General features: G+C 35.6%; 1 protein-coding gene across 2 annotated transcripts in view; it reads right to left on the bottom strand.

Moving 5' to 3' along the window:
* The window catches only part of LOC131038581 (phosphatidylinositol/phosphatidylcholine transfer protein SFH8), a 39,478-nt gene extending 14,491 nt beyond the window's left edge, over positions 1-24,987 (bottom strand). The window contains exons 1-11 of one of the 2 annotated variants that reach the window (XM_057971071.2): positions 24,332-24,987; positions 24,167-24,246; positions 15,027-15,312; positions 9,635-9,734; positions 4,309-4,575; positions 4,060-4,137; positions 3,788-3,889; positions 3,611-3,660; positions 3,363-3,462; positions 2,797-2,895; positions 2,528-2,641 (exon numbers count right to left, since the gene is read on the bottom strand). In XM_057971071.2, coding sequence (XP_057827054.1) covers positions 2,528-2,641; positions 2,797-2,895; positions 3,363-3,462; positions 3,611-3,660; positions 3,788-3,889; positions 4,060-4,137; positions 4,309-4,575; positions 9,635-9,734; positions 15,027-15,312; positions 24,167-24,200 — 1,230 coding nt within the window. In that variant the 5' untranslated portion in view covers positions 24,201-24,246; positions 24,332-24,987. The remainder of the gene's footprint in view (positions 1-2,527; positions 2,642-2,796; positions 2,896-3,362; positions 3,463-3,610; positions 3,661-3,787; positions 3,890-4,059; positions 4,138-4,308; positions 4,576-9,634; positions 9,735-15,026; positions 15,313-24,166; positions 24,247-24,331) is intronic. The other variant, XM_057971072.2, reaches the window with a different exon arrangement.
* Between the last annotated feature and the right edge of the window lie 391 nt (positions 24,988-25,378).

The raw sequence follows: 25,378 nt of genomic DNA, 5'->3' as shown, positions 1-25,378 counted from the left end.
TAGATTATCTTGTTATCACTATAAACCATAATCTTAATTGCTCAACTCATAAAAGAGTCTGGAGTGGAAGAAAAAAATAAGTCATAAGGTCTTGACTAGATTATTAATGAAATTGATCATTTCATTCTTATCTCTGTTAAAATACAGATACATATATGAAGCAAAAAGGGACCAAATGAGCAAAAGAGAGGGGAATTACACAGGTCTACTACACTCGATTTTTTTGTACGTTATTTCAAGAATGCTACCAATCAACAAATATTTGCAGAATACATGCCAAATACCTGCCCCTGACCTGTTGACAATCCATTCAAGCCTAACTGAAGATTTTTTAAGATAGTGAAGATTAAAAGATAAAGTATAAAGAAATGTGAAAGATGCTATTATTACTGCATTGATAAGGTTAATAAGTTAGAAGATAAATAGGGTATATTAATGTCCTATTTATTTCTTTATTCTGGCTGTTATTTCTTTGTCCTGTTTATCTTCAATGGAGAAATAGGTTTTTCTTCTAATAGCGGATAACCCAACTCACAAATAAACATGATTTAGTGCAATTATGTATAACAAGGACATTTTGCAAAGATTATATGGTTAGGCAAAACTTATATCCTTTCAAAGGAGTTATTTCTTCATCCTGTTTATCTTCAATGGTCCATAGGTTTTTCTTCTAATAGTGGATAAACCAAGTTACAAATAAACAGGCTTTAAGTACAACTATGTATAACAAGCACATTTTGTAAAGAATGTATGGTTAAGTAAAACTTACATCCTTTCAAAAATTGAAAGCAAACCATCAAGGTTGCAGGAAATGCAAGCCCTCCTTCCCTGGCCAAGTACCTGTGTACCCAATACGGATACAGGTACGAAGTGGCCCCAATACAGCATGGAAACTATTCCCAATTGTACACAAAATTAGGGTAATCTTAAAGCAGCGCCAAATACATTTCGATTCGGTGTCTGACTGTCTTTCGTAGAAAAAAGGTGCAAAATCCGTAGGTATCAATGATCACGTTGGTCACAAAAAAACTATTCAAGAACGCACACCAAGGAAGGCGAATTTGCAAAAAAACAAATTAAATTTATTTAAAAGGGGAATTATAATATACAACGTATTCTGCTTTTAGTTTTTTGATTAATATTTATAAATTTATAAATATGTAATATTTAGCATGATTTTAATATTAAAATTTATAAAAAATTTAATATTTTTAATATCGTTAAATAAAATATAATATAATTTAACTATCAACAATAAATAATAGTTATATATTTTTATATTTAAATCTGGATAGAATATTAAATATAATTAAGAATATATTAACAATGATTAATAGTTGCATATATATAATTAAAATAAATATAATATAATATACTTTATCAACAATAAATAATAGTTAAATATTTTAACATTTAAATCTGAATATAAAATTTAAACAAAATAAAATAAATATAATTAAAAAACATATTAACAATGATAAATAGTTAAGATATATATAATTCTTAACTATTAATCATTGTTAATATATTTTTAATTATATTTAATATTTTAACAATGATATATATAACGCATTGCCGTATCCAGCCGTATCCATATTAGGGGATCTTGAAAAATAGCTGTATCTGTATCGGATACCGTATCCGTATCTCCATCCGTATCCATATCCATGCAACTTTCCAAGCCATAAATTGAGCAGGGGCCCTCACTCAATTGGCTAAAGCATCCTGTTGTAGGCAAGAGGTCACCAGGTCCAAACTTCCCCTCGTCCCCATGATACCAGAGGGTGTGTCGTGCCAGATGTCACCAGCCACATGAAAAATGTTTATCAGGCACACTGCAGTTTATAGGGGGAGCACTTTATGGGGGGGGCCTGCCCGAATCCTGCAATCAGAAAATATGCAAGCCATAAACTTGGGAAATTATGGTAGCGGATGTAATAATTGGTGGCGCTCTTTCAACATGCCAGGCAGATATCACATCTAAACATGAAAACTGGCAGGTGAGATAATTCTGCATAGAAGTCAGCTTGGAATTCTGCGTAGAAGTAAACTGTGTAGAAATGAGTATCACAGCTAAACACACAAGTTTGGTCTCTAGGAATAAGAATTGCTTTTGATGAGGAATAGCATTGGATAGAACAAAAACCTTCAAACCATTGTGTTTATTGAAATGTTGGCATTGAATTTAGAGTAACCAAGCCTAGTTAAAAGTAAAGAAACTTCTTGGTTACCACCATGCTTTATGACATATCAAAGGGGAGAAGACAGCACAACATAGCATAAGTAAAAATTTACAAATTAAAATTTTCCTTGTAGGCCTATTAGATATTTCTCATAATGTAATGCAGGTTCCTCCCTCGTGAATGAGAGATACCACTAACGATCTCTTATGTGATTTTATCTCTTTCTCATCAACATTGCTATAAGACAGTCTAGCCTTCAAAATCATCAGAATTTGAGTAATGTCAACTCACTGCTCTTAAAATGCTTCATCAAGGCAAACTCGGATGGAACTAAAAATGCTTACTTCCTCGTGAACAGGAGTTAGACGCATAAACCCAGGAGCCTTATGTACTTTTGGAGAGACCACATCTTCCACATCTGAACCCGACTCTGCAGTAGACACATCACTACCCTTTGCCTGGTAAAGGTAAAAAAGACAGGAGCTTCACAAGCAGAAATTTAAATAAATAATCTCTAATTATAATCTTGAGTGTATACAGATGACAACATACTTAGCCTTTTCACATCAAGCATTGAGTTAATATGTACTGAGATTACAAGGAATTAATTTACCTTCATGTAAAGTGATTTTCCATGTGAAACTGTTTTCCCTTCCACAGTTGACACAGTAACTATTTGGCGTGCACATCTGACTTCACCATTCATCACCAACTGCAAATCCAAATAGATGTACATTCAGAGAAGTGAGATGCAATTAACATAAATATAACACAACAAAGAATCAAAACCAGGATACTGATGTTTGTGAAAAAATAAAAATATGTGAGCTCCCCAAAAATGGGAAATAAGTTCAAGCAAAAATATTTGGGAGAGAGATATAGAATTCTTTCCAATCAAATTCACTAAGTAAAACTTTCTTCACATAGTTTTTTTAATTAAAGATCAGCAAAGTTTAAAGAAAGGGGGTCAACATTCATTCACTGTCTTGCAAAAGCTTAAGGTTTTAAGAAATATGGCCCAAGAGAAAACAACAAAGCATGGTTTTTCATTTAACTTGAAAAAATTTCAATACTAAGGTCAAAACCTTATACTGCAATTTTATTCAAGGACTACTTCCCCCAAAGAAATTCCTCTACCATCATAAAACCACATCAATAAAGACCCAAAAGACCACAAACCTTCATGATATCAGGATCCTTCCATGGACCTCTATCTGATGCAAGGCACCCTCCTTCTACAGAGCAGACACAAGTGCCACCCAGGAATTCAGGTAGTTGGCTGTTTGCAAAGCAAGCAAATCATATACAATAATTATCTCAACTCAATTTGCGAAGAGTGAGTACTAAATTGTAATTGAACAATGGTATAGCCACAATCTGAATGCTCAAGATTAAATTACAAAATCATAAAGTGGCAATCACAACACCTTGCATCAATTATCTCTAAGAGCTTGCTCTGATATTTGTTTCCGAGAACCTGTACCAGCAAAACAAATTTCAATCAAAAGAAAAGTCAAATTGCTGAACAATTGGACAAGCAAGAAGAAACAAATTCAATAATATAGGAAAACTGATGTACCAGAGATGAAATCATTCTCACATACATGTATCTTGGCAGTCGTCTTTGGATCGAGAAAATTCTTTATAGTGTTCCACAGCAATCTAAAACCAGAACCAGCATTGATGATAAACATCCGACATAAAGTCTGCAGCAATTAAACATGTCTATTGCTGTTAACCAGAACATCTAGCAAAATATAATTGATCATCAATGGCGAACTAAACATGCATATTTTTTACTGAAACAAATTTTAAACCTACTTGTCCAGACCATTCAAATGGAATTGTTCACGTTAAGCAAATAATCATAAAATACCTCAGGATAGTTGTCACCATCAATTTTCTGTATACGTAAGATAAGATCTCTTGCAGCCTGTTTGAAATTCTTTAGACCCTGAATTACACAATATACATAAGAAGCAATAGATGAGATCAATACAAAACAATAGCATACACTTCATGACCATAGTGCTGTCCTGTCTGTTGATCAAATGCTATGGAAGATATATACGCATAGACATACCCCACACCAGCCAAATATGCAACCAGTTAATATTAGACATACCACGCCATGCACATCCAATATTGTCGTGGTTGAATCAATGTGTTTTTTCGCAGCAATAGAGCAAGCAGGAAACTTAATGTTAATAGTCTTCTCAAACTCCTGGACATGATACTTCAGATATCGATCAATGGTCGTAACCTGCATGAGCTTGTTCACATCGACTTTACCAATCCTCTCAATATAGACTGGTCTTCCCTCCTTGTCCACACCATGATGACCTTGTGGATAGTATTTGAGGACATCATCAAGCTCTTTGAATTCAAAATCCTAGAAGATACCAAATTGAGCATAAGTGGCTAGAAACATAAAATTTATTTAAACACTAAAGCACTTTGATCATAGAACAAGTACAACTTTCCAAAATCTTCAATTTTACATTCATTAGAGAAAATTAAGTAAATTTGGTGCTTAGTTATACAGCTGTAACAAGTGAAACTCAGAGAACAAGTCTGCTTCCATGCCATAAACCATGCTAAAAATTTATATCTGTGAAATGCATATACCTAAAAGTTATCAAGATATTTGCACCACTTGAGGCATTTGATCAAACCAGCAATATCTAAGATCGATGAACAAATTTTATGTAAAAGAAGAGAATGCTAAGCAAAAGAAATAAAAGTAAAATATCACTCCAAAATCAACAACCACAATAAAATTAAAATTATTCACTCGTGTTATAAAAAAAGCTCCCCAAGAGAAAATGCGTAATACTGGCCTTGCTCGTGGTGGTGGCATCATTCAAAGTTCAACAGCCAAGATGCTATCCTGATTGTTGGCATAACTGTGTAATCATCTATTACATTGAATGTTAGGGTGGTTACTGCAACTGTCCAACCACATTGCCATATTATATATGTACAGACCTACATTGAATAATTAATCAAGTCTTTTTACCATTCTGCGTTCTCATTTGGTATCAGAGCAGTGAGTCGACTGGCATGTATGGAAATGTAGAACTGTGTGCTGCATTTCAAAGATGGCATATTTTTGAGATAGAGACATTTGAAGAGGCTGCGCAGCCATGTTAAGGTTGGAGCCTGCAATGATCTTTTCCCTGTGCGTGTAGAGGAAGTAATACGTGAATGGGGAAGAAAGCGTACCTGATTCCAATATTTAAACTTGAGTGTGACAATTGAAATAGGGTCATATCTTACTGGAGATTGCTAATATTTAATGGCTGAGTGGGATTCTATCTGGTAAGAAGTGTTCGCAAAATAAATTTAATTGATTACCATCTACAGGAGTAAAGTTTAAGTCTTCCATTGGATGTGCAATGTCTATTGCATATACACTGCTGCTATCAATCTGAGGCATGTAACAGTTCATATTTGAATTGTTAAGAATCAAATCAATTGCAGTAAGGAGGAAATATCCTTATATGAAAAAGTGATTCGCTGATAAAGTTAGCCTGCTTTTGTGTATGGTATTTCACTTCTTTTGAAGAAAAGATAACGGTCATGGCATGAACGACATTCCTGCTACAAGCTACAGGTCTTAAGTTTCATTTCGAATATTCAGAGAAATAAAAGTTTTTCCCATGCCTGTGTCTTCATTTTCCCCTGCAGCATGAGTATTCCTTTATGCAGATTGTGATGCGATTCCCAAAGCATTTGAATGGGAAGCCTGATATTCCTCTGGCACGATAGTCATTCTATGTTGCCTTCATCTAGAGTGAGTGCCAATCTCTGCCTGTGGATCCACTCTTGAAGTCGCTGGGAGAAGATATCAAAGAGACTGCATTCTGGAATAAATCTGTGGACGTGAAAATGAGTAAGTTTTTATTGCAAAGTTTTTAGTAAGTGGTTATCTTCAAAAATTGGTATTATCTTACAATCATTGTCATGACTTTAATCTTCATTTTGATGGCATGGTCATCAAATGAAATCCATGAGATGTGAGTTGGCAACTTCTTGTGCATTTTCTTTCCCTTAGGGAATGAGGGTGCATCACACTTTTGCTCTCTTGGTTGGGTTCCTTTTGTAAATGAAATCAAAGAAATTATTCAAAATTATCGATAGTTGGAATATGGCATGGAAGGTGAGCTCATTGTTTTCAAAAGGGAGGATAATGATAATTTTGTTTTTGGTGGACTACCTTTTGTATCTTTTTACACTGATGATAGGTCAAGAGCCATATTAACAACCTCTATAGCAGATTCGGCTCACAAAATGGATGAAAAGAAATATGCTTCCTTGAAAATCACTATTCTAAATCTAAAAGGACATACGTGGGCAATGGCTTTTGGAGGAGCTAGCATGATATGTTGGAGATTTAGGCTATACAAGTGATCTTGCATGTTGTCACAATGAGGTAGAATCCAAGATGACAAGGTTTTTTTAATTAGGAACATCCTTTTACAAGTCTCAATTTGAGGATGAGGCCTTGAAAGACTCATCTAAAATGTCAAATGGATAAACCATAATAAGGTCACGGTGGAGGCTGGTGGCACCGGAGGATGGAGGAATTTTCATCATCTCAAGTTAGCTTCTCGCTTTGAGATGATGTTTTGCCTGAGAAGAGTTTTTGGTTTTAGTTTTTCTTGCTTTCAGTTTTCCTTTTGATGCTGACAGATTTGAAGAATACATGTGTTGTGAAGGTTATATTTTGGAAACAGGTTTGAGATTTGGTGTTGAGCTCAATATGGATTGTTGTCGAGCGACCTTTAGAGTATATGATCAAGAATTATACCCTTTCGCGGACATTAGACAATGATAGATGTTATAAGTAGCTAGGTTGGAGCCCTTTCTAGGGCCGACCTAGCACACCTGGCGTGTGTATAGCCCTGCCGGCCTTTAGAAGGCTTCAAACATCTTGGGTTTAACATGCCCTAAGTGAGGCGGTTCATGTAACGTGTGAATTAACCCTGCCCTATCCTAACGTGTGGGGTTATTTGATTTTGGCGCCACTTTATGTCTTGCATTGTAATTAGACTCCTAGCCGACCTAAAGGAAATTGGTGGCTAGAGTATCATATATATATATTATGCTAATGTCATTGAGACACACATTCAGGAAATACAATCCCTATCTTCTCTGTGATCAGCGAATTATACTCAGAGGTTAGTGAATTACATTTAGAGGACAGCGAACCTTATCAAGGCACAGCGAACTCCCTTGAAGGACTGCGAACTGGCCTAAAGGGGGCAGAGAACATCATCTGAGGGTCAGCGAAACATCATCCTTGTGACAGCAGATCAATCTTGTAGACAGCAACCTCAATCTGCCATCCTCCTTGTCACAGCAACAGTTGTATTGCAGATAAGTTTATGATTGCTATCTGCCCTAGGGTTCTGTGCATATTTGCTGACAGCTTCATGTGTTGAAGCTCATTGTAAACTCAATTGGTTAATGCCTAATCTAGATCTTTGGTTGCTGGGTTTTTCCTCCAAGAGGGAGGTTTTCCCAGGGTACATGTGTGTTATGTGTATGATTTACTTTGCATTCTGATTTTCCATTCTATATTGCTAATCTGATTACTTAAAATCAACAGTAGAGATCTGCCATATCTCTTAGGGATCATTGTTGAATAATTCAACACTCTGTGATTCGAGAGTTTGGGACTGAGAGCTTAAGAACACATCTCGAAGCTACACCTTTCTGAGGGTCGAGAGAAAGCTTGATGGAGCTCCGCTTGGTTCAGGATTTGCTCCTTTCAGAGAAGATCTTTCAATAATATGTATTCATATAATATAATCAGCAAGTTTTGTTGTGTAAGCCTTAAGGGGGGGTACCTAGGGCGAGTTTTAGGATCAATGTAATAAGGGGAGGAATGTTGGCGTAACTGTGTAATCATCTATTGCATTGAATGTTAGGGTGGTTACTGCAACAGTGGTGGTTACTGCAACTGTCCAACCACATTGCCATATTATATATGTACACGACTACATTGAATAATTAATCAAGTCCTTTTACCATTCTGTGTTCTCACATTGTGCTGTTCATTGTAATTGAACTTCAAACAACTTAGCTAGCTCACATTTTTCATAACATTCTAATGTAAGTTGACCATCCCAGTACAAGCATGGGTACAGGTTTGGGGTTCATGTATGCTGGTATGGCAAATTTTTCCCCTGGTACAGAAACAGCTATATATATGCAAAAAAAAAAAAAAAATCTATACAAAACTGAAAAAATAAATACTGCTATAACTTAACCAATTGCATATATATATACTGCAAATAGAAATGGTATTTGTACAATGTATTTTGTATAATTGGAAATTATACAACATATTCATGTATTTGTATTTGTAAATATATGCAAAAAAATATACACTACAAAATTGAAAATGCAAATAACACAATAAGTTAACCAGATGCAAACATACAAATGCTGCAAATATAAAGAGTATTTGACATTGTATACTGTGTATTGTATTATTGCAAAAGGTACAATATATTTGTATTTTTATACTATTTATATTTGTAAATTTTTATTTGTATACTAATCATATTTATATTCATATATATACTATCTATTTATATTTGGAATATACAATATACAAATATAATTGCAAAAGACTTATCTGTTATACAATTGCCAGACTTATTAAATGGCATAATATTAATTGTGGCCTGTTCAAATATAGCTTTTATGGTATCAAAGCCAAATTCATGAGTGCTGCAATATTTGAAAGCAGTGAATATTCTGCTGGGCAGACTATATTTGCATGTATCCTGCTTAAGTCAGACAGCTGATCTTGCTGTAGTTTCAAGATCAAACATTCTCACACCCATCTACAAGGCAAGATGTGTGAAAGCCATTCACCTGGCAACACATTATTTACTCATTCAGAAAGCTATCGCTTTGTACAGGACTTTTGTGAGAAAAGAAGTTGTTCAAGGATCAATACATCCTCTGGTCAAGGACAGTTTTTCCTTTTTTCCAGAAATTTTTTTCTAATTTTATGTCTAAATTTGTGGCTATTCTCTAGTTCTGCCACTCAGGAAGCAGTTTTGCTATTGATCTTTACAGTACTATGATGTTACCAAGATTGGTGATTCCGTGGTCTTTTCACTGCTTTAAGTTTAAAGAACTGCTGTTCTCAAGTTTTAGTAACGTATTCTGTCATGTATTTCTCTATTATTAATATACAATTCCTCTTTCTATCGAAAAGAACAACATCAAAGTTGGAAAGTGCCACAACTACTTCAATAGTGACAAATGAATAAATCTATTAAGAAATACTAGCACGAAAGCAACAATTTCAATTGACAAAAAGCTTACTATAATAAACTATGCTTCAGTTTAGTCAACAGATATGAAACTTCATTAATATGAAAAAGCCAGAGCTGCATAAATAGAAAAATCTATACAACAATACTTACATCTTCAATGGTATCGGCACCATATTCTTTTCTCCATTGAAGCATGTCTGCCCACATCTGCTTTGTTTTCTCAATGTCAAATTTCCTCGCTTTCAAAAATCTGCATCACTCATATATTAGTGTAAGTTTCACAAATAACTACTATAACATAATTTAGATCAAACTACAGACCCTCAACAAGTTCTAAGAATTATCTGAAAAGTAGAGAATATCTGTGCCAAATGCTGTCATCCACAGCTTAAACTATTGTACGAAAACATAACAGGAATAATTTTTTGCAGAGAATATCTATCTGCATTCTAATTTTGCTAGACATATGTCCATTTTCTAACTGCGAGCATTTGGGGGCTCTCCCATTTTCCACTACCAGATATTTGAGAAATAAACATGTGGTTCTGGTAACGTCCAGCGCAATTTTCTTCTAAAAAAACAGATAATCCAAGAAAAATATGTAAAGCAAAAGGACAATGAAAAAAATGTTTACCATCAATATGTTAAGAGAAGTAGAGGTAACTAGCTCAGATATCTTAAATATATCTATAAGACAATTCCAAAGAGATGTCAATGTCAAGGTGACTATCTTGGATTTGAGAATGCTGTCTCTGGCTTTGATTGTGTGATTATCTTGGATTTGTCAAATTGGCACAATAGGTGCCTCAACATTGATATCCCTCAGTGTTTTTCAGATAGATATATTTAAGACATCTGAGCTAGTTTAACAACCAATCTAAAATATCATTTGTAATTAGTTGTCATAACCCTGCCAAACTAGGGCTTTGTAAACACAAATCACAGCATTAAATATATACGAGCGACTGAGTAAGTCAATGAGGAGGGCCAACTACAAACAAGAAATAATTAATTAGATTGTAACTGTTAGAGGGCCGACCAGGACAAACTAGGGAGGGCCGACCTAGAGCAGGAGTTTACGAAATTGTCTATAAATTAATCTCCCCAAACAGCAATCAGAAGGGAGGATTTTGTAAAGAGCAGCGAATACATTATTAAGAGCAAATTACCCTAAACTAACTAATAGGACTGAGGCTATTAAGGTAAAGAAAGAACCACAACTAATTTGGAAGAGACACACTGTTTCCAAGAAGTGGAACTTTTGGAAAGAAGGCGACTCCCCATCCCCTCCTTGAAAATATATAAGGAAAGGCATTCGATCAGGCAAGAAAACGGAACAGACTCAGATAAGCAGCTGGCAGTCTGATACAATTATTGACTTATAAGACACGTCTTTATAAGAAAGGTAACCATTGCAAAGGGTATGACCCTATGCCTTGCTGAAGGCTATATAGAGCAGAATTATCATTGGGAAGAGGACATAAAAAAGTGGATGAGAAGCCCTGCTACATATATAATCTGCATGTATAAAATCAAGGCACATTGAAAGAACATCATCAAGTGATGATCATCGAACATCAGCAGATATAATCAATTATCACCGTGGAACAGGACAAATAGTTTGCAGTCCAGACACGGAAGCAGCAGACTTATAACTATTTCAGATCTATATAACTACATCTACTAATACTTGCATCTTATGGTATATATCTGCCTATTTGTTATTGTTAATGTTTATCTCAATCCATATATACATATTTATGACTCGCAATGGAATGTATATGTCTGCAATAATTCTGTGTGAAACCTCAATCATGTATGGAAGGAAGGAGGTGTAAAAAATAAGGGAATAATAAGGTTGCCATCTTAGTAGGCCACCCTAAGGATGATCACATTGCCTGCCCCTAGGGCCAAGAGGGAAAAGATCCGCTTTTGGGCTTAGATAGGACAATCAAGAAACCCCCACTATCTAATGACCCCTTTTGTGATTGCCCTAAATCTTGCCCAAGCACTTGTCAAAGTCTACTGACTTTACCTTGATTAATTAAGAAATCAGATATTCTGTTTGGACTGATTGACTTGCTTGTCTCTTCCGATGCTTGATCTGGAATGATTAACTGATCTGCTTTATATCTTATGACTGATCTGCTCTTTATGAGCAGTGAGTTAATTGAATTGTTTCCCTTCTATGATTATCAGTCTGTTGATTACTGATTGCAGATCTGTATGTCTGATCCAATCTCTTGCTTTTCATTCCATTGATCATTCAATATAGACATCTTCATTGAAAATTTTAATTGCTCTATGGCTGAGAATTTAACCCCACTTGCTGGTCAATGATTCTGTTGATCTGCTTATTCTATAACCCAATATAATTTATTATAAATGATCCAATTCCCCATGGCTAATTGATGCCTGTAACCTAATAACAGTGCTGATCTGGTCTGATCATTGGTCATATCACTAGAGGCTTTTGATTCCTTTCCTTTATATCACTCAATGTAGGGGAGAGGTCACACCTCTTCATCATGTATGCCCTTTGGCAAGAGACACACCCTTAGCACCCTTTCAAAGAGTGTGATTCTTTATTATTTCTGCCCTTTGAAAGGGACACAACCTTTCACAATCAGTTCTGCACTCCTCATTTAAATCAGATCTGCACTTCTGATTTCCAAATTATCCCCCTCAAATGAGGTTCTCTTCTCCCTTTTATATCTCATGTTTGAGGGAGCCACAACCTTTCATTTCATGTCTTTTGACTATTCGTTAGCTTAATTAAAATTTAATTATATTTCATTCTACTTGTATATTTTAATTTTAAATTTTATTATTATTATTCACCATTAACTTGTATTTCAAAGTTGGGACATTACATACTAAGATCTTCTCTCCAACTCTACAATGATGGGCTATTGCCTTTAAAGGAATGAGACATAGATGGGAAAAGCAGGTACAAGCACCCCACTAAGTAGGCCACCCTGGTGGATGTCCGTGTTGCCTGCCCACCGAGGCCAAGAGGTTGAGTGTCCAATCTTGGGCTTAGTATGGAGATTGCTTCAAGCGGACCTATTATTTTTCTCATGTCTCTTCCTCCAAAACCCTAGTGTGTTTGAATAATATTATATGAATATTATGTGTTATTGTCTAACCCCAATAATTGGATATATATATATATATATATATATATATGCATGCAAATGTTCCCTTGGTTATGGTTGCAGGATTCAAATCCAGGATTGTATTGTTTAAGGAGATCTCTTACTTAGTAAAGATGTAACCCTAACCCTAACTTGTTGCAAATGTGATTCTAGAGCAAATATGAAAGAGCACATTACATTAGTTTACATGTTCTATCTAATTAGTTTGCATGTTCTATAGATATAATGACATAATATGATAATGGACTCTATCACTTTCGTAAAATTATCACAACCGTTATCTTCAATATTGCCTTCAATTATTACTACTTCATAGACAAAGAAGGAAGCATAGAAGATTAATTATATATTTAGAATAAGGGTAAAATTGATATAAAAGTTCTCTCTTCAACATTGTCCTTCAAATGTCAGGTATGGCACTTCATAGACAAATAATGGAACAATGAGAGATTAAATGTGTATTACTATTTTATAATCTGTAGAAATTTTGACATTCTACCTAAAATTTCACCTGAAAAAAAAATATTGAAGGTTAGAAAATTTACATACCTTAAAAATATTTATTAGAATGGAAAATATCTATCAACCATTAATAGGGTAAAGTGAATCCAGTGGTGAGAACTATTTTGGTGCTTAATCAAATTCAAAAGGGATTCAGATGATTCAAAGAATATTTACAAACTAGAATGCAACAGTGAAGAAAATGGTAAAGATTTTTCACACATCTGTAAATTTATTTTAGCCTTAGGATTGCTTTTGTTTCTTCATTGTAAATGATAATAGAATATTTGTATGTGCAAATAGTAGAGTGCAGGCATGAGATGTGAGGATGAGTTTTAATGTGTTGATGTAGAGCAGAACTGAAAGGTTTTGAGCTCTAGGCCCACAGCATACATAAGCAACATGAAGGCCCTTAGGATCAGCCATGGCACTGTTAGTGTGAAGATTTGGCATAGATTTTGTGCTATCATGAGCAGTGGAGTAGACATCAGATATGTGCATTCATACCCTGAAAGAAATCAAATTTTGGTTATATTTTGGTGGATGTCCATAACCTAACAAAATTCCACTTTCAATTATGAATTAGCATAGGTTATCAATTATGCTTTGGCACGGGGTGAGAGGATTTAAAGTTTGTTGTGATGTTTAACTTTAAACCTGTCAAATGGACTTGTTTAGCATGTGAAAAAAAGTGCTTTAGACTGAAAGCAAAAAGATTTGCATCACAGCTATTACATACAAGTTGATTTCAAAATAGACAGAAAATTTATATAGTCGGTAATTATTTTTTACATGACAGGTGATTAATGGAAAAAAAGAGAAAAAGTTACATGGTCAGCCATAAACATGAACATCTCACAGACATTACACTCAACAGCCACCATGCCTGACTCTAGCTGTAGCTTACACCTCTTGGCGCAAATATGCAGATATTCTTCAATGGAACATTGACTCTCTGAGAATGATCTTAATATTGATTGTATGTAACCAGCACATAATCATAAACAATTCATAAAGTGAAACCAAGAAACAATAAAAGCTAATTTCAAATTCTCAAAACCAATGCTTTGAAACTCAAGTTAGAACATACATGATATCCTAGACTTGCATATTTGGTCATCCATTTTACCCTAAGTGTCAAAAGGACAGCTATTGTTACTTTCTACAAAGCTATTCTGCACAAATCAAGAAACTGCATATAGATTGATTAATTCAACCATAACATATTATACCTGAAGCCCTGAGAACAACATCACATTTTGGTTTACATAGAATGCAAGAGGACAAATAAACACTATAAGTCAAATAAGAATTTAAAATCCTTAGATCCTATCCAGGTCCATAATTACAACATATGAAACACGAAAGAAGCACAAGAACCAATGATTGTGAGGAAATATAGCTCAGCTCAATAGTAAAACTTGCTATATGCATTAAAAACATACCCCAATGCAGTATTATAGGGTTCTAGCAAAACAAACTTGTCCGTAACCTTTATCATTTAGAAAAAAAAATTACATAAACTCTAACTTCTATGACATGTGATCAGTGTGAACCAGTTCCATAAGCTCTTGGTACTCTATTACATGCAAGTGCATTTAGATTCAAGAAAAGGTTGAAGATGTGATCAATGGTAACTGCATTTGCAAGAACAACATAAATTGGGTGTCATATCAGATTTTATGACTGCTAAGGCAGATCTAAGAAAGCACATCTATGTATTCTGACATAGAAATTTAAGTTGTGCATCATAACAACACAATAATTAAAATGAATAAATAAAATGAACCATTACAGCAATCATATGACATCCATTCTATTTAATACTGTAGAATCCCTAAAATGTAAGCACGGCAAGCATTCATTGAAGACATGAATACTACCTTAACATCATATGATAATCATCATGTCTGGGAGGCAGCAGGTCTTCTGAAATAAGAGCTTGTCGAAAGTTATCAACAGCTTCCTGTTCTTCAGCATCACGTACATCCTGAATTGCAACAGACTTCTTCCTTCTATTTTTCTTTAAAGAATGCCTAAATTTTGTGGAAGCATTTATTGCTTTCTTTTTTAAAGCTCCAATTTTTGTTGTTCTTCTCTCATCTTCGGAGTTCTCAACATCAGATTTCCTCTCTCTTCTTTCATCATGTCCAGAAGATCCCTCAAAACCTGGAAACAGATTCATGTCAAGAAAATCACATGCTGAATGGTATAATATGGAATCTTAAACATAACTAGAATGCATCATATAAAACACTGCTTCTCCAAACCAACATAAAGTTATTCAGCAAAGCTGCATGGACACGGATATGGATACAGTTACAGATACTATATCAGATACAGATATGGCCATTTTTTAATACCCCTAAATGGATATGACTGGATATGACATTCATAAAAAACACATAATTTTCTCAGTTTTTAGAAGAGATTTTTATTACTTTGGAACATAATTGCTCCATAGGTAATTAAAGATGTCCCCAATTTTTAAGGTGACATTTAGTTAAATTAATTCTTATTAAGTTATCGAAATATAAATATTGATTCTTATTGATTCTTATTTAGTTAAATTGATTCTTATGAAGTTATCAAAATATAGATATCTGAGACAGTCATTTAGGCTTGTCAACAACTTCCATTGAAAACAAAATTTTATCACTTCCCAATAAAAGGAACAAGCCCCTTAATATACTCTTTGATGAGGGAATCTATTTAGTTCATACCTACCAAATGACCTGGATATATTGGATCTGAACACATTAACCAAAAAGCTGTATTGGTGGAACCACTAACTAAAAGGATGGACTGACCCATTTGCCCTTAGAATGATCCCCTAGCTACAAGAATATGTTGTTTTTAAGGCCACAGCAAAGCCAGGCAGCAATTAGGCATATGAAACCTTCCTTGTGAAGATCCCCCAGGCAATTTATTTCAAAATTTGTTCCCGAGTTTCTAACTCGTGACCAAGCTTGAAATTAAATTGAAGTTGCCAAAAGGTGAGTTGTGGCCGCCACACAATAATTATTATTATTTAATTTTAATTGGCATAGAATAAAAGAAGGTTCGCATGAGTTCCCCCTTCTTATAATTCTTCACCTCAAACCAATAGGAGAGTTGAAAGTGAAATTATTTTGGGCACTTCTTAAAATTTTTGCAGATCAAGCCAACATTGCCTCCTTGATCAAATAGTAAAACACAATAATCTAGTATATTCTTTGGTAATCTGTGATGAAGCACAGAAGCAGATATCTTTATTAAATCCCAATAAATCATTTCTCAGCCCACTGGGTGAAATTTTATTGTAAAAGATGCAATTTTTCCCAGGAAATCAATCTAACAGATTTTTTGGTCAACAAACCAACTTCTGGATTCAGGTTTTTTTTTTCTGATTTTTGCAGAGCAATTTTTTCCTAACCCTATTTTTTCTCAATTCATTGAAAAAATCTCCTTCCTTTTTTGGTTTGCTGATTTATTCGCTAGAAAGATATTTGCTGCTATGGATAGGAGCATATTTTGTATATATCTACAAGAGCGTTCAGTAGTTTTATTCAAAGTTTTAAAATTCGGACTCGCCACGGACTCGGCAAACCAAAAAATTGGACTTGGACTCGAACTCGTGAAAGACTCGGCAAAAAAAACAAAAAACCGTAGTTTTACAAAAAAACATAAAGAAATTAATGCATTTAGAGAACATAAGAGCCATAATTGAAACATTACACATGTCATATGATCTACAAACACTGAATATTTGAAATTTCATCATTCATACTCCTAGTTTCAAATATTAAAATGTATAATAGCAGCATAAGTTTATAAAGGTTTACAAAATTACATATAATGATATGTCCAAATGTGAAAAACAACAATGAACAAACATAAAGAAATTAATGCATTTAGAGAACATAAGAGCCATAACTGAAACATTATACATGTCATATGATCTACAAACACTGAATATATTTGAAATTTCATCATTCATACTCCTAGTTTCAAATATTAAAATGTATAATAGCAGCATAAGTTTATAAAGGTTTACAAAATTACATATAATGATATGTCCAAATGTGAAAAACAACAATGAACAAACTAAAGAGAAGACTACATCTTCCTCTTTCCAGCTCTAGTGAAAACCAAGGGAGAGACAGAACTAGAGGGTCTAGTTCTAGGAGTCCGATGTGGGTTCTCTAGCTCGCCAAAATTAGGTTGGGGGTAGCACCACTTACTGGGGTCTGAGGGTGAGAGAGAGAGAGGGGGGTAAAGAGATAGGTCTAGATCTTGGGGGGGAGAGGATAGAGTAAGATAGAGAGTGGTAGAGAGAGGGGATAGAGGAAGAGTGATAGGGAGATAGATAGGTCTAAAATTCAGAGCAGATAAAGTGAGTGAGATAGAGAGAGTGAGAGAATACTAATAGGAGCCTACTGATTACTGAAATTTGACTGTCTGAAAATTTAAAAGATATTCTAAAACCTAGAATTTGCATTGTAACTCCTAGAGATCTGAAACCCCTAGAGATCTGAAACCACTCTCAAACATCCTGCCAATATATACATGAAATATAACTTAAAGTATACTTAAATGTTATATTTCATGTATATATTCTAATGAAGAGAATGAGGTTGTTTTAATCTTGTTTCCTCTCCTCCTTCAAACCCTACAAACCTGTTTTCAGCAAGTAACAATGCCAAATGAGTGAAAAAAGATTAAAAAAAAAAACACTTAAAATCGTAGCTGGGCGTGTTCAGTGAATGGGATGAGTCCAAGTGAAAGACTCACGAGTCCGAGTGAAAGACTCGCGCAAGTCCACTCAAAAAACTCGTGAGTCCTTGGGAAGGACTCGCCGAGACTCGGCTCGCAAGTCCTTGGCAAGTCGACTCGGCCTACCAATGGACTCGCGAGTCTTGGCGAGTCCCATGAGTTTTAAAACTATGGTTTTATTCATGTTATTTGGCCTGCAATGCTAGATCCTAATGTTTCCAGAAATATGTCCCCAAGGAAAAGATGTTGAAGTTGATAAAACCTACAAAGGAACATTGATTGACTTTTATTGAATTGGTGTACGGTTGACTGCCAAATGTTCAACCAATAGCTGGTAAATTGTGGGGTGCTTAAAAAAGTTGTCTATAGAAGGTGATGGGGAGCTCCAACTTGTTCCGATTAGCAGATATAGTGACTTCTCCAAATTCCTTTGTCATGATTTGTAAAGAACCTAATCTCACCAAAATTGACTTGCTGCTCTCAAACTGGCCCTTCAAGTTTAGCTCAAACACTAGAAAAGGGCGCAAAACTACTTGAATGGTTTGTGGGTTAATAAAAAAGAGTGAAATATAGCATATGCACTTTTCCCTCTTTTTTGTTCAACTTAGATTCTAGCACATGAGCAGGAAGGAGTCTTCTGTAATTTTCTTTTGGCTTTTTTGCCTTTCTCTTTCAAAGCCCCTTTTCTACGGGCTTCTCAAACAACAGCCTCTGTAAGAAAATAATGATCAAAACAATCAAGCAAGCTTTCAAACATATCTTCACTGAGAACTTATGGAGAAAGCCAACCTACAGTGTTAAGGCATTGCCATCCCTTCACATTCTTCAGGGGCTCTTGCTACACTTGCTTCTGACCTGAATTCAATCCACTTTCAGATCGGTATACCATTTTTCTTCATGATTCACTTGCTGTTTGTCATATGTGCATTACAGCCCCCTGGCAACCTCTTTAGCATGGGCATATAATAACTGTTGAAAATGTTAGCTAAGTTCGGATAACTGATTATCAAATTTTAATGTAGTCAAATGACAATTAAAATTCATATATGTATTATCTCAATTAATGTTCAATTAATTTGTTATTGGGCTGGACCCAAATGTAACGTGAGAAACAATTAACTATGTTATTGGGCTGGGCTGAAATATAACGTGGAAAGGACTATTGGGCTGGACCCAAATACCTAACGTGGGAAAATGCATAATGACAACACAACATTAATTAATTATCTTGCAAGCCAACTTGAGGATGTTTAGCGCCAAAAGGATGATATATAATCCACTTGAAGATGAAGTCATTTACACAATCATTTTTAGAAAATACAATCTGCTATCCTACATTTAGTGAACTCTTCACTTGTGCGAATTCAGTCAAGGATATTGTTGGGCGAAGTTGTCAAGATCTTCTGCAATTCTGCTCCAGCCTATTGTAGTCATCTGCTGCTGATCTTCTATTTTGGTCACCTACTGTTGATTAGGGCTGCATCCTTCATTACCTTGCCAACTTGCTGTTTGGACAGCAATCTGAGATAAGTCTGCTATGTTGTAATTGCCTACAATTGAGATAATACATATCATACTTAAGGCTGGGGATTTCACCTCCAAGAGGGAGGTTTTCCCAGGGTATTGGTGTCTTGTGTCTTGTGTTTTATTTCTGTTACTGTTTATACACAGTCTGATTATAATCAAATTGGTTACATTAACATCTGATTGCTTAAAATTAACAATAACATGGGTATTGCTTTCTTGTTGTCTTAAGGATAGGGTTACATTATATACATGCAGAAGCTATCTCACCCCTTTACACTCCTGTTGCTTTGATGTGACCTGCTGAGTTTGGGAAACCACCAAGGAAATAGCTGGAAATCAGTGAGGCTCTGTCCATTGTCTCTGAAAGTGAAACAAACACAAAAAGGTATTCATTTTTCTGCATTTAGTTAGCTCAACACAGAAAATGAAACGCTGAACCAGAACAAGCTATGTTTCCTTTTGCTGTTTAAACAAACCTAAAATTTAGAATGCACTGCTTTGGGTTAGCATTGAGAAACATCTATTTTGAGGATTTGAGTGTGCTCCTTTCCCAAATCCGGATGACCCAATCCTTCCATCTGCACATATCTTAATAAGGAAAGGAAATGGAGAGACATTTATTATTCTACATTCTGCTCAGATCAAATGAGACGGTAGGTCATAGAGCTAGGGAAGATTACACTTCTTCCTATTGTTGTTTACATATGTCAGCATGCAGTAGTTTCGGCCAGCATAGAGAGACAGCTAATCAAGGATCTAGATTTGTATATCGTCCAATTCCAGGTGACCCATCTTCCTCTGCACAAATAACTTGTTTCCCTATCTTTTTCACCTAAACTCTATCTTTATAGACCTTGTCCAGCCTTGTACATCACCTTTTTTCTTTCACATACCTCCTAAGGAGAGTTGTGCTCTCCCTTTTTCTCTTGCTTAAATCTTGTCCCATGAACCTTCTTTACCTCTTAAATCTGGAATCTTGGTATCTAATTCTTTCGATCCAGATTTTGACTACAATATCTACAGTGAGGCAAGATCTTCCAGCCCTCTGCATCATTCTACAGCTTTCCATGGTAGGATGCCTACATATGGCAGAGTAGGTCATATTTGTGTGCCCTGCTGTAGACACATTTGCAAAGAAAAAGAAATGAACTTGTCCTTTGGCTCCCCATTCCCACATTCCTAATATCAATATGTCCTCATCCATCATACAGAGACACATTTTAAGGCCTTTCCCAATGAGAGTGTTAGAACATAATGTTATTAAGGGTCACACCCTTATAACATTTATATATTGTTCTAATATAAGGTTATTAAACCTTATATGTTATATGCTTTATTAGCATATCCCATTTGAAATAATTATAATCTAATAACTATTAGATTATTAATTATTTTATTTATAAATAGGGGTTATTGAAAAGGTGTGACTAATGTTACCACCCTTCCTCCTATATTTAAGGAGGTTCTGTCTCATTTGAGAGGAGTGTGAATTTGGAGTTCTATAACAAGTTATATCACTATGCATAGAAGGTATTATGGTCCATGTGGAAGCAAGGAGAAGTATCCCCAGGTTCAGTCTATTTATGATAGACTATATTTTGTAAGTGTTTTAATTAAATGATGCTTTATGGGGTTTTTTATCCAAAATGGTTTACTCCGTGTATATCTTGTGTAATGTGTAATTTTATGGTTGTATGATTCTCATTTATAATGATTAGTATACTAAGATCCTAATGTCTAACAGAGAGACATGCTTAAGGTTTAACCTATCTAGTCAATACTACAGACCGAGAGATAACTATTATCAGAGGCATGAATGCAGTGTCCCTCTTAGTGTTATATATTGAAATCATATCTGCAATCCAATCTGCCAATCTAACAAGTGCATTCATAATGCCCATCACTCATGTAGCCATGACTCTTCTTCTTGCTAGGAGTGTCTGAGTTCTTCAGAGAGCCATTCAACCATCCAGAAGATGGACTCAGACTCACCCTCATTCTAAGTCACAGGATACGACGATTTTCATGGATGAGGTTCGAATTTAATCGAATTTAATCGAATTTCCTCTATAAAGCACTGCTATCCGCCTCTAAACACAACTCAGCTGGTCGTGGGTATTCTTTGTATATGTTTTGTATCTATTGGGTCATGGGTGTCTGCAACTGCTGGGTCGCCCTCGGATTTTCTCCAACAAGGGTCGCTATTCTGATAATTTATTAGAAGTATACATATATTTAAAAATAAACAAAATTATAGAAGGCAAATTTTATCCGAATTTTTTTTCGAATTTTTCCCTTGACGAATTTCATCCGAATTTCATGGCTGTCGAATTCGAACCTTGTGAGGGCCTCATTAAGTCTGGTTCTAACCAGACTTATATGCAAGCAATTGTGGATGAGGCCCAGTTGCAACCTCCATATATTAGGCCCCGAAAGCAACAGCATTACAACTCAGCAATTCAACACGGTCCAATTGTAGCTTCCCCTTCTGGGTGTCACCCACAATAAGAGAGCTTTTTGTCTCCTGTAAATCAGACCCTTCATCTTCTCTATATAAACATATTATTCATGTTGATTCTATTTGGCATTGCATGCCTAATATTTGATAGCAGCCTCCTTAGATCCTCCAAGCTCTATCCGGCTGGCTTAAATTTTAGATGGTGAAACCAATCCCTTACTGATGTCAACCAAACTCTGTGCATGAGTTGTTCTGAGGAAATGGTATCTTTGCCCTTACGATGAATCATTATTAAAAAGGCCACCCATCCTTAGACAACTGCCACTGGTTCTCTCTGCTCACAAAAGCAGCATAGCCATCTCTGATTTGCAGGTATAGGCCACCCAGAACTATTACACAAACACCCTATTGAACTACGTCACACTCCATCATGTCCACAATGTAGCATGTAGTGTAGAACCTAAAACAACATTAGTGAGTCACTTCAGAGATCTGCATCCAGGTGTGCCATAGTTGGAAGATCCTAAACTATTCAAAAAATCATATTTTATCGACTCCCTGGATCAAAATAATTTTCTGCAATGTCTGTTTGATTCACAGATTCCCCATGGAACAAGCTGTGACTTCACCATCACATGCAGCTTCCATTGTCCTAATATGGACAGCTATATAATATATGACTATCCCTTCTTCCTGCATACTTTGTCATCATAAACAACTTACCTGCACAATTACAAACAACCCAACCAAGATGAAACGTTCAATATTTATCATCCATGTGTTTTTCAATTTATGATTCCGCTTGGTCCTCCCCCAGGATTCCCTTCCAAATCAGAGTGATATTTTTATTCCTCACTTGCCTTAATCCTGGAACATGTTCTTTTGATCTTTGCTTCCTAAATACAACTCACAGGGATTTCGGTTGGCTCTATCTAGAGGCTTCATGAACAACAATATCAGTTCTCTTTAACATAACTATGTATTACCATCAACATAGTATCCTCCTGTCTAGTCATGTTCAAGAATATTGCAAACCTACATAAATGTATTCTATGTCGTTAACTCCTTACTCTTGCCTCTGATAATTGACAAAAAAATCATCATAGAATCTTCAGGCCTTTCTCATATCCAACAGGATAATGTACCTCGTCATACAATAGCTTTCCTTCCATAAAAGTGCATAATCAGCATCTTAAAATAAGTACATGAGATCTCATGGAGGTCACTGAACCTTTGGCACTTAAAACATACCTCCACTAACTGCAGACCAAACTGAAACATTTGTATGCATGTTTCTATCAAAAACCAAAATCTAACTCTTGGTCTCCACCATAAATGGGTTATCGGATGCATCTGCGCTAGGCTCTGATTTAAATAACTCATTTGCTTCTACTTTTAATTTTAGGTTGTTCCAATGCCTGCATTGCGGATGTCTTCCAGTCTATCTGCTGCAAGGTAGGGATGGCAAATGCTTGACCAAGTGTACACTCAAGGGACTTACATTCAACTTGAACTTACAGATTGGTCGAAGAAAATTCTGTGTAAGAAGAGAATAAACTTTGTTGGTTTTTCAGTGGCAGATCAATATTCACTGTTATAAAAGGCTTGGCTGTGAGCATATTGTTAAATTCGATAAGACTATAATGATGGCAACCACTGACAGACAAGTGAAGGACAAAACCTGTTATAGATCAGTTAGTTGCTAGTAAGCATCTATGCAAGCAATTAATCACAAAAGAAGCATTCAAACTGATAAATCTCAAATTTTAACTTTGAAGGTGACGGAAAAAGTCATAACTAAAAAATGGCAACTGCAACAGAAAAGCTTTTTTGGCAGATCGCGTATCATTAATAATTACAGAAGTTGTGCAATCTCGAATACCCAAAAGGCTGAAATTATAAATGTAAGCAAACCGGATCAGAACATGCACTGCCTAATATTCGTGATCTTAACTTCTCTCAAATGAAACAAGCCGTGTTTCGAGAGGCATGCCTAACATACAGAATTTATGATTTAATTATCATCTTCTCAGCAAAAAAGACAGCAGTACTACCAATCTACGTGAATGTAAACAAGAACACGAAACTTGTGCTCCTGGGAAGTTAAATCCTTTAAGAAAACCCTAATTTCCCTAAAACCGAACATAAGCCTACAGAATTCCGATTATTACGGTTACTCTGATAGAAACAAGCAATCATCTGAAAATCAAAACATGAAATAACTCTTGATTTTCAGCAAAAACCCGCACAATTGGACCGAAAATCTCTTGTAGTGAAACTTACATGGCCTGGCAAATCTGTCGAGAGGACCGGACATTCTGCAATTCAGTTCAGCTACTCACAAACGCAAAATGCTCAGCACCCTGCAATGTCCCTCAGATCAGCTCCAAGAGGTAACAGAGCAAGCAACATGGAGGAATCAAACTGAATAGAAAACAAAACGCGTACCTTTACCGTCCAAGTTAGCCAGTCGTTTTTGAGCGTGCAGTAAAGCCGGGGGAAGCAAGAATAAGCTATGCCACTTGATATGCGGGATTACGGTTATACCTATTCTCGTCGTCTTCCCTTTCGGAGCGCACGATGCGGGTGCGGAAACATATCAACAAGAAGTAGCATTTCCACCTGGGCAGGCCCGTCTCCGGGGAGCCGGCGAATGCCGCCCGCGTGTCCAACTGGACTGCGACGGGGGAGGGGGATTGGGACCCACCAACACACGTCGCATTACATGCCCCGGCGGGCCACGGCCTGCCCTAAAAGCATTTCAATCTGCTTTATACGATTACGGCTGGCGCGGAAGGGTTTTTTACGAGGCGCTGGAAGCCATTTTCTTTTCCAATTTTTAATTCAATGGAGCTCCTGGCGGGATTTTGGGTGATGACATCAGAGATCCGTTGGAATTCGGGATGAAACATTCAATACGAGTTTTAGGGTTTCGAGGTTGACTTCTGTCTACAGATATTTTGGCTGATTTTTAAGATCGGGCAAAGCTGAATGTGTCTAACGACACGCTCCAAATATACATCCAGTATCTTTCATATCTTTTCCCCTACTCTACCAGCCTTTGCTTCTATACTTCACCTTTAATTGCTTGCCCCAATAGGAAAAACTTTGGCTTTTTGCTTTTTTTAATACTCTTTTGTTTACTTGAACATATGAATGAGACATGGTCGTTGGGAAGTAGGTGCTGGATTTTGTTAGGGTTTTCTGTTTTTAGCTGCATTTGCTTTGTCTTGTGATAATTGCAATTTTTTCAACCACACAAATTTTATATATTTTAACTACATAATTTTATATGTGTTTTTTTTCTTTTTCATAGGTTGAAAATCTTTAAGTCAGATAATATCATGATTTATTTATTTATTTCATTTATTTGGATTTAATGAATTTAGATATTTTGTAATTTGTTAAGTTTTTGTTGAGTTATTGAGTTCAAGTTAAAATTACATTTTTATTTTGTGTTGAGTCATGAGTTTTAAAAATCTATGGATCTTTAAT

Source organism: Cryptomeria japonica, chromosome 10 (assembly GCF_030272615.1).
Source record: "Cryptomeria japonica chromosome 10, Sugi_1.0, whole genome shotgun sequence".
NCBI lineage: Eukaryota > Viridiplantae > Streptophyta > Pinopsida > Cupressales > Cupressaceae > Cryptomeria > Cryptomeria japonica.
The sequence above is the reverse complement of the archived record's forward strand: the minus strand, read 5'-3'. Positions and strand labels throughout refer to the sequence as shown.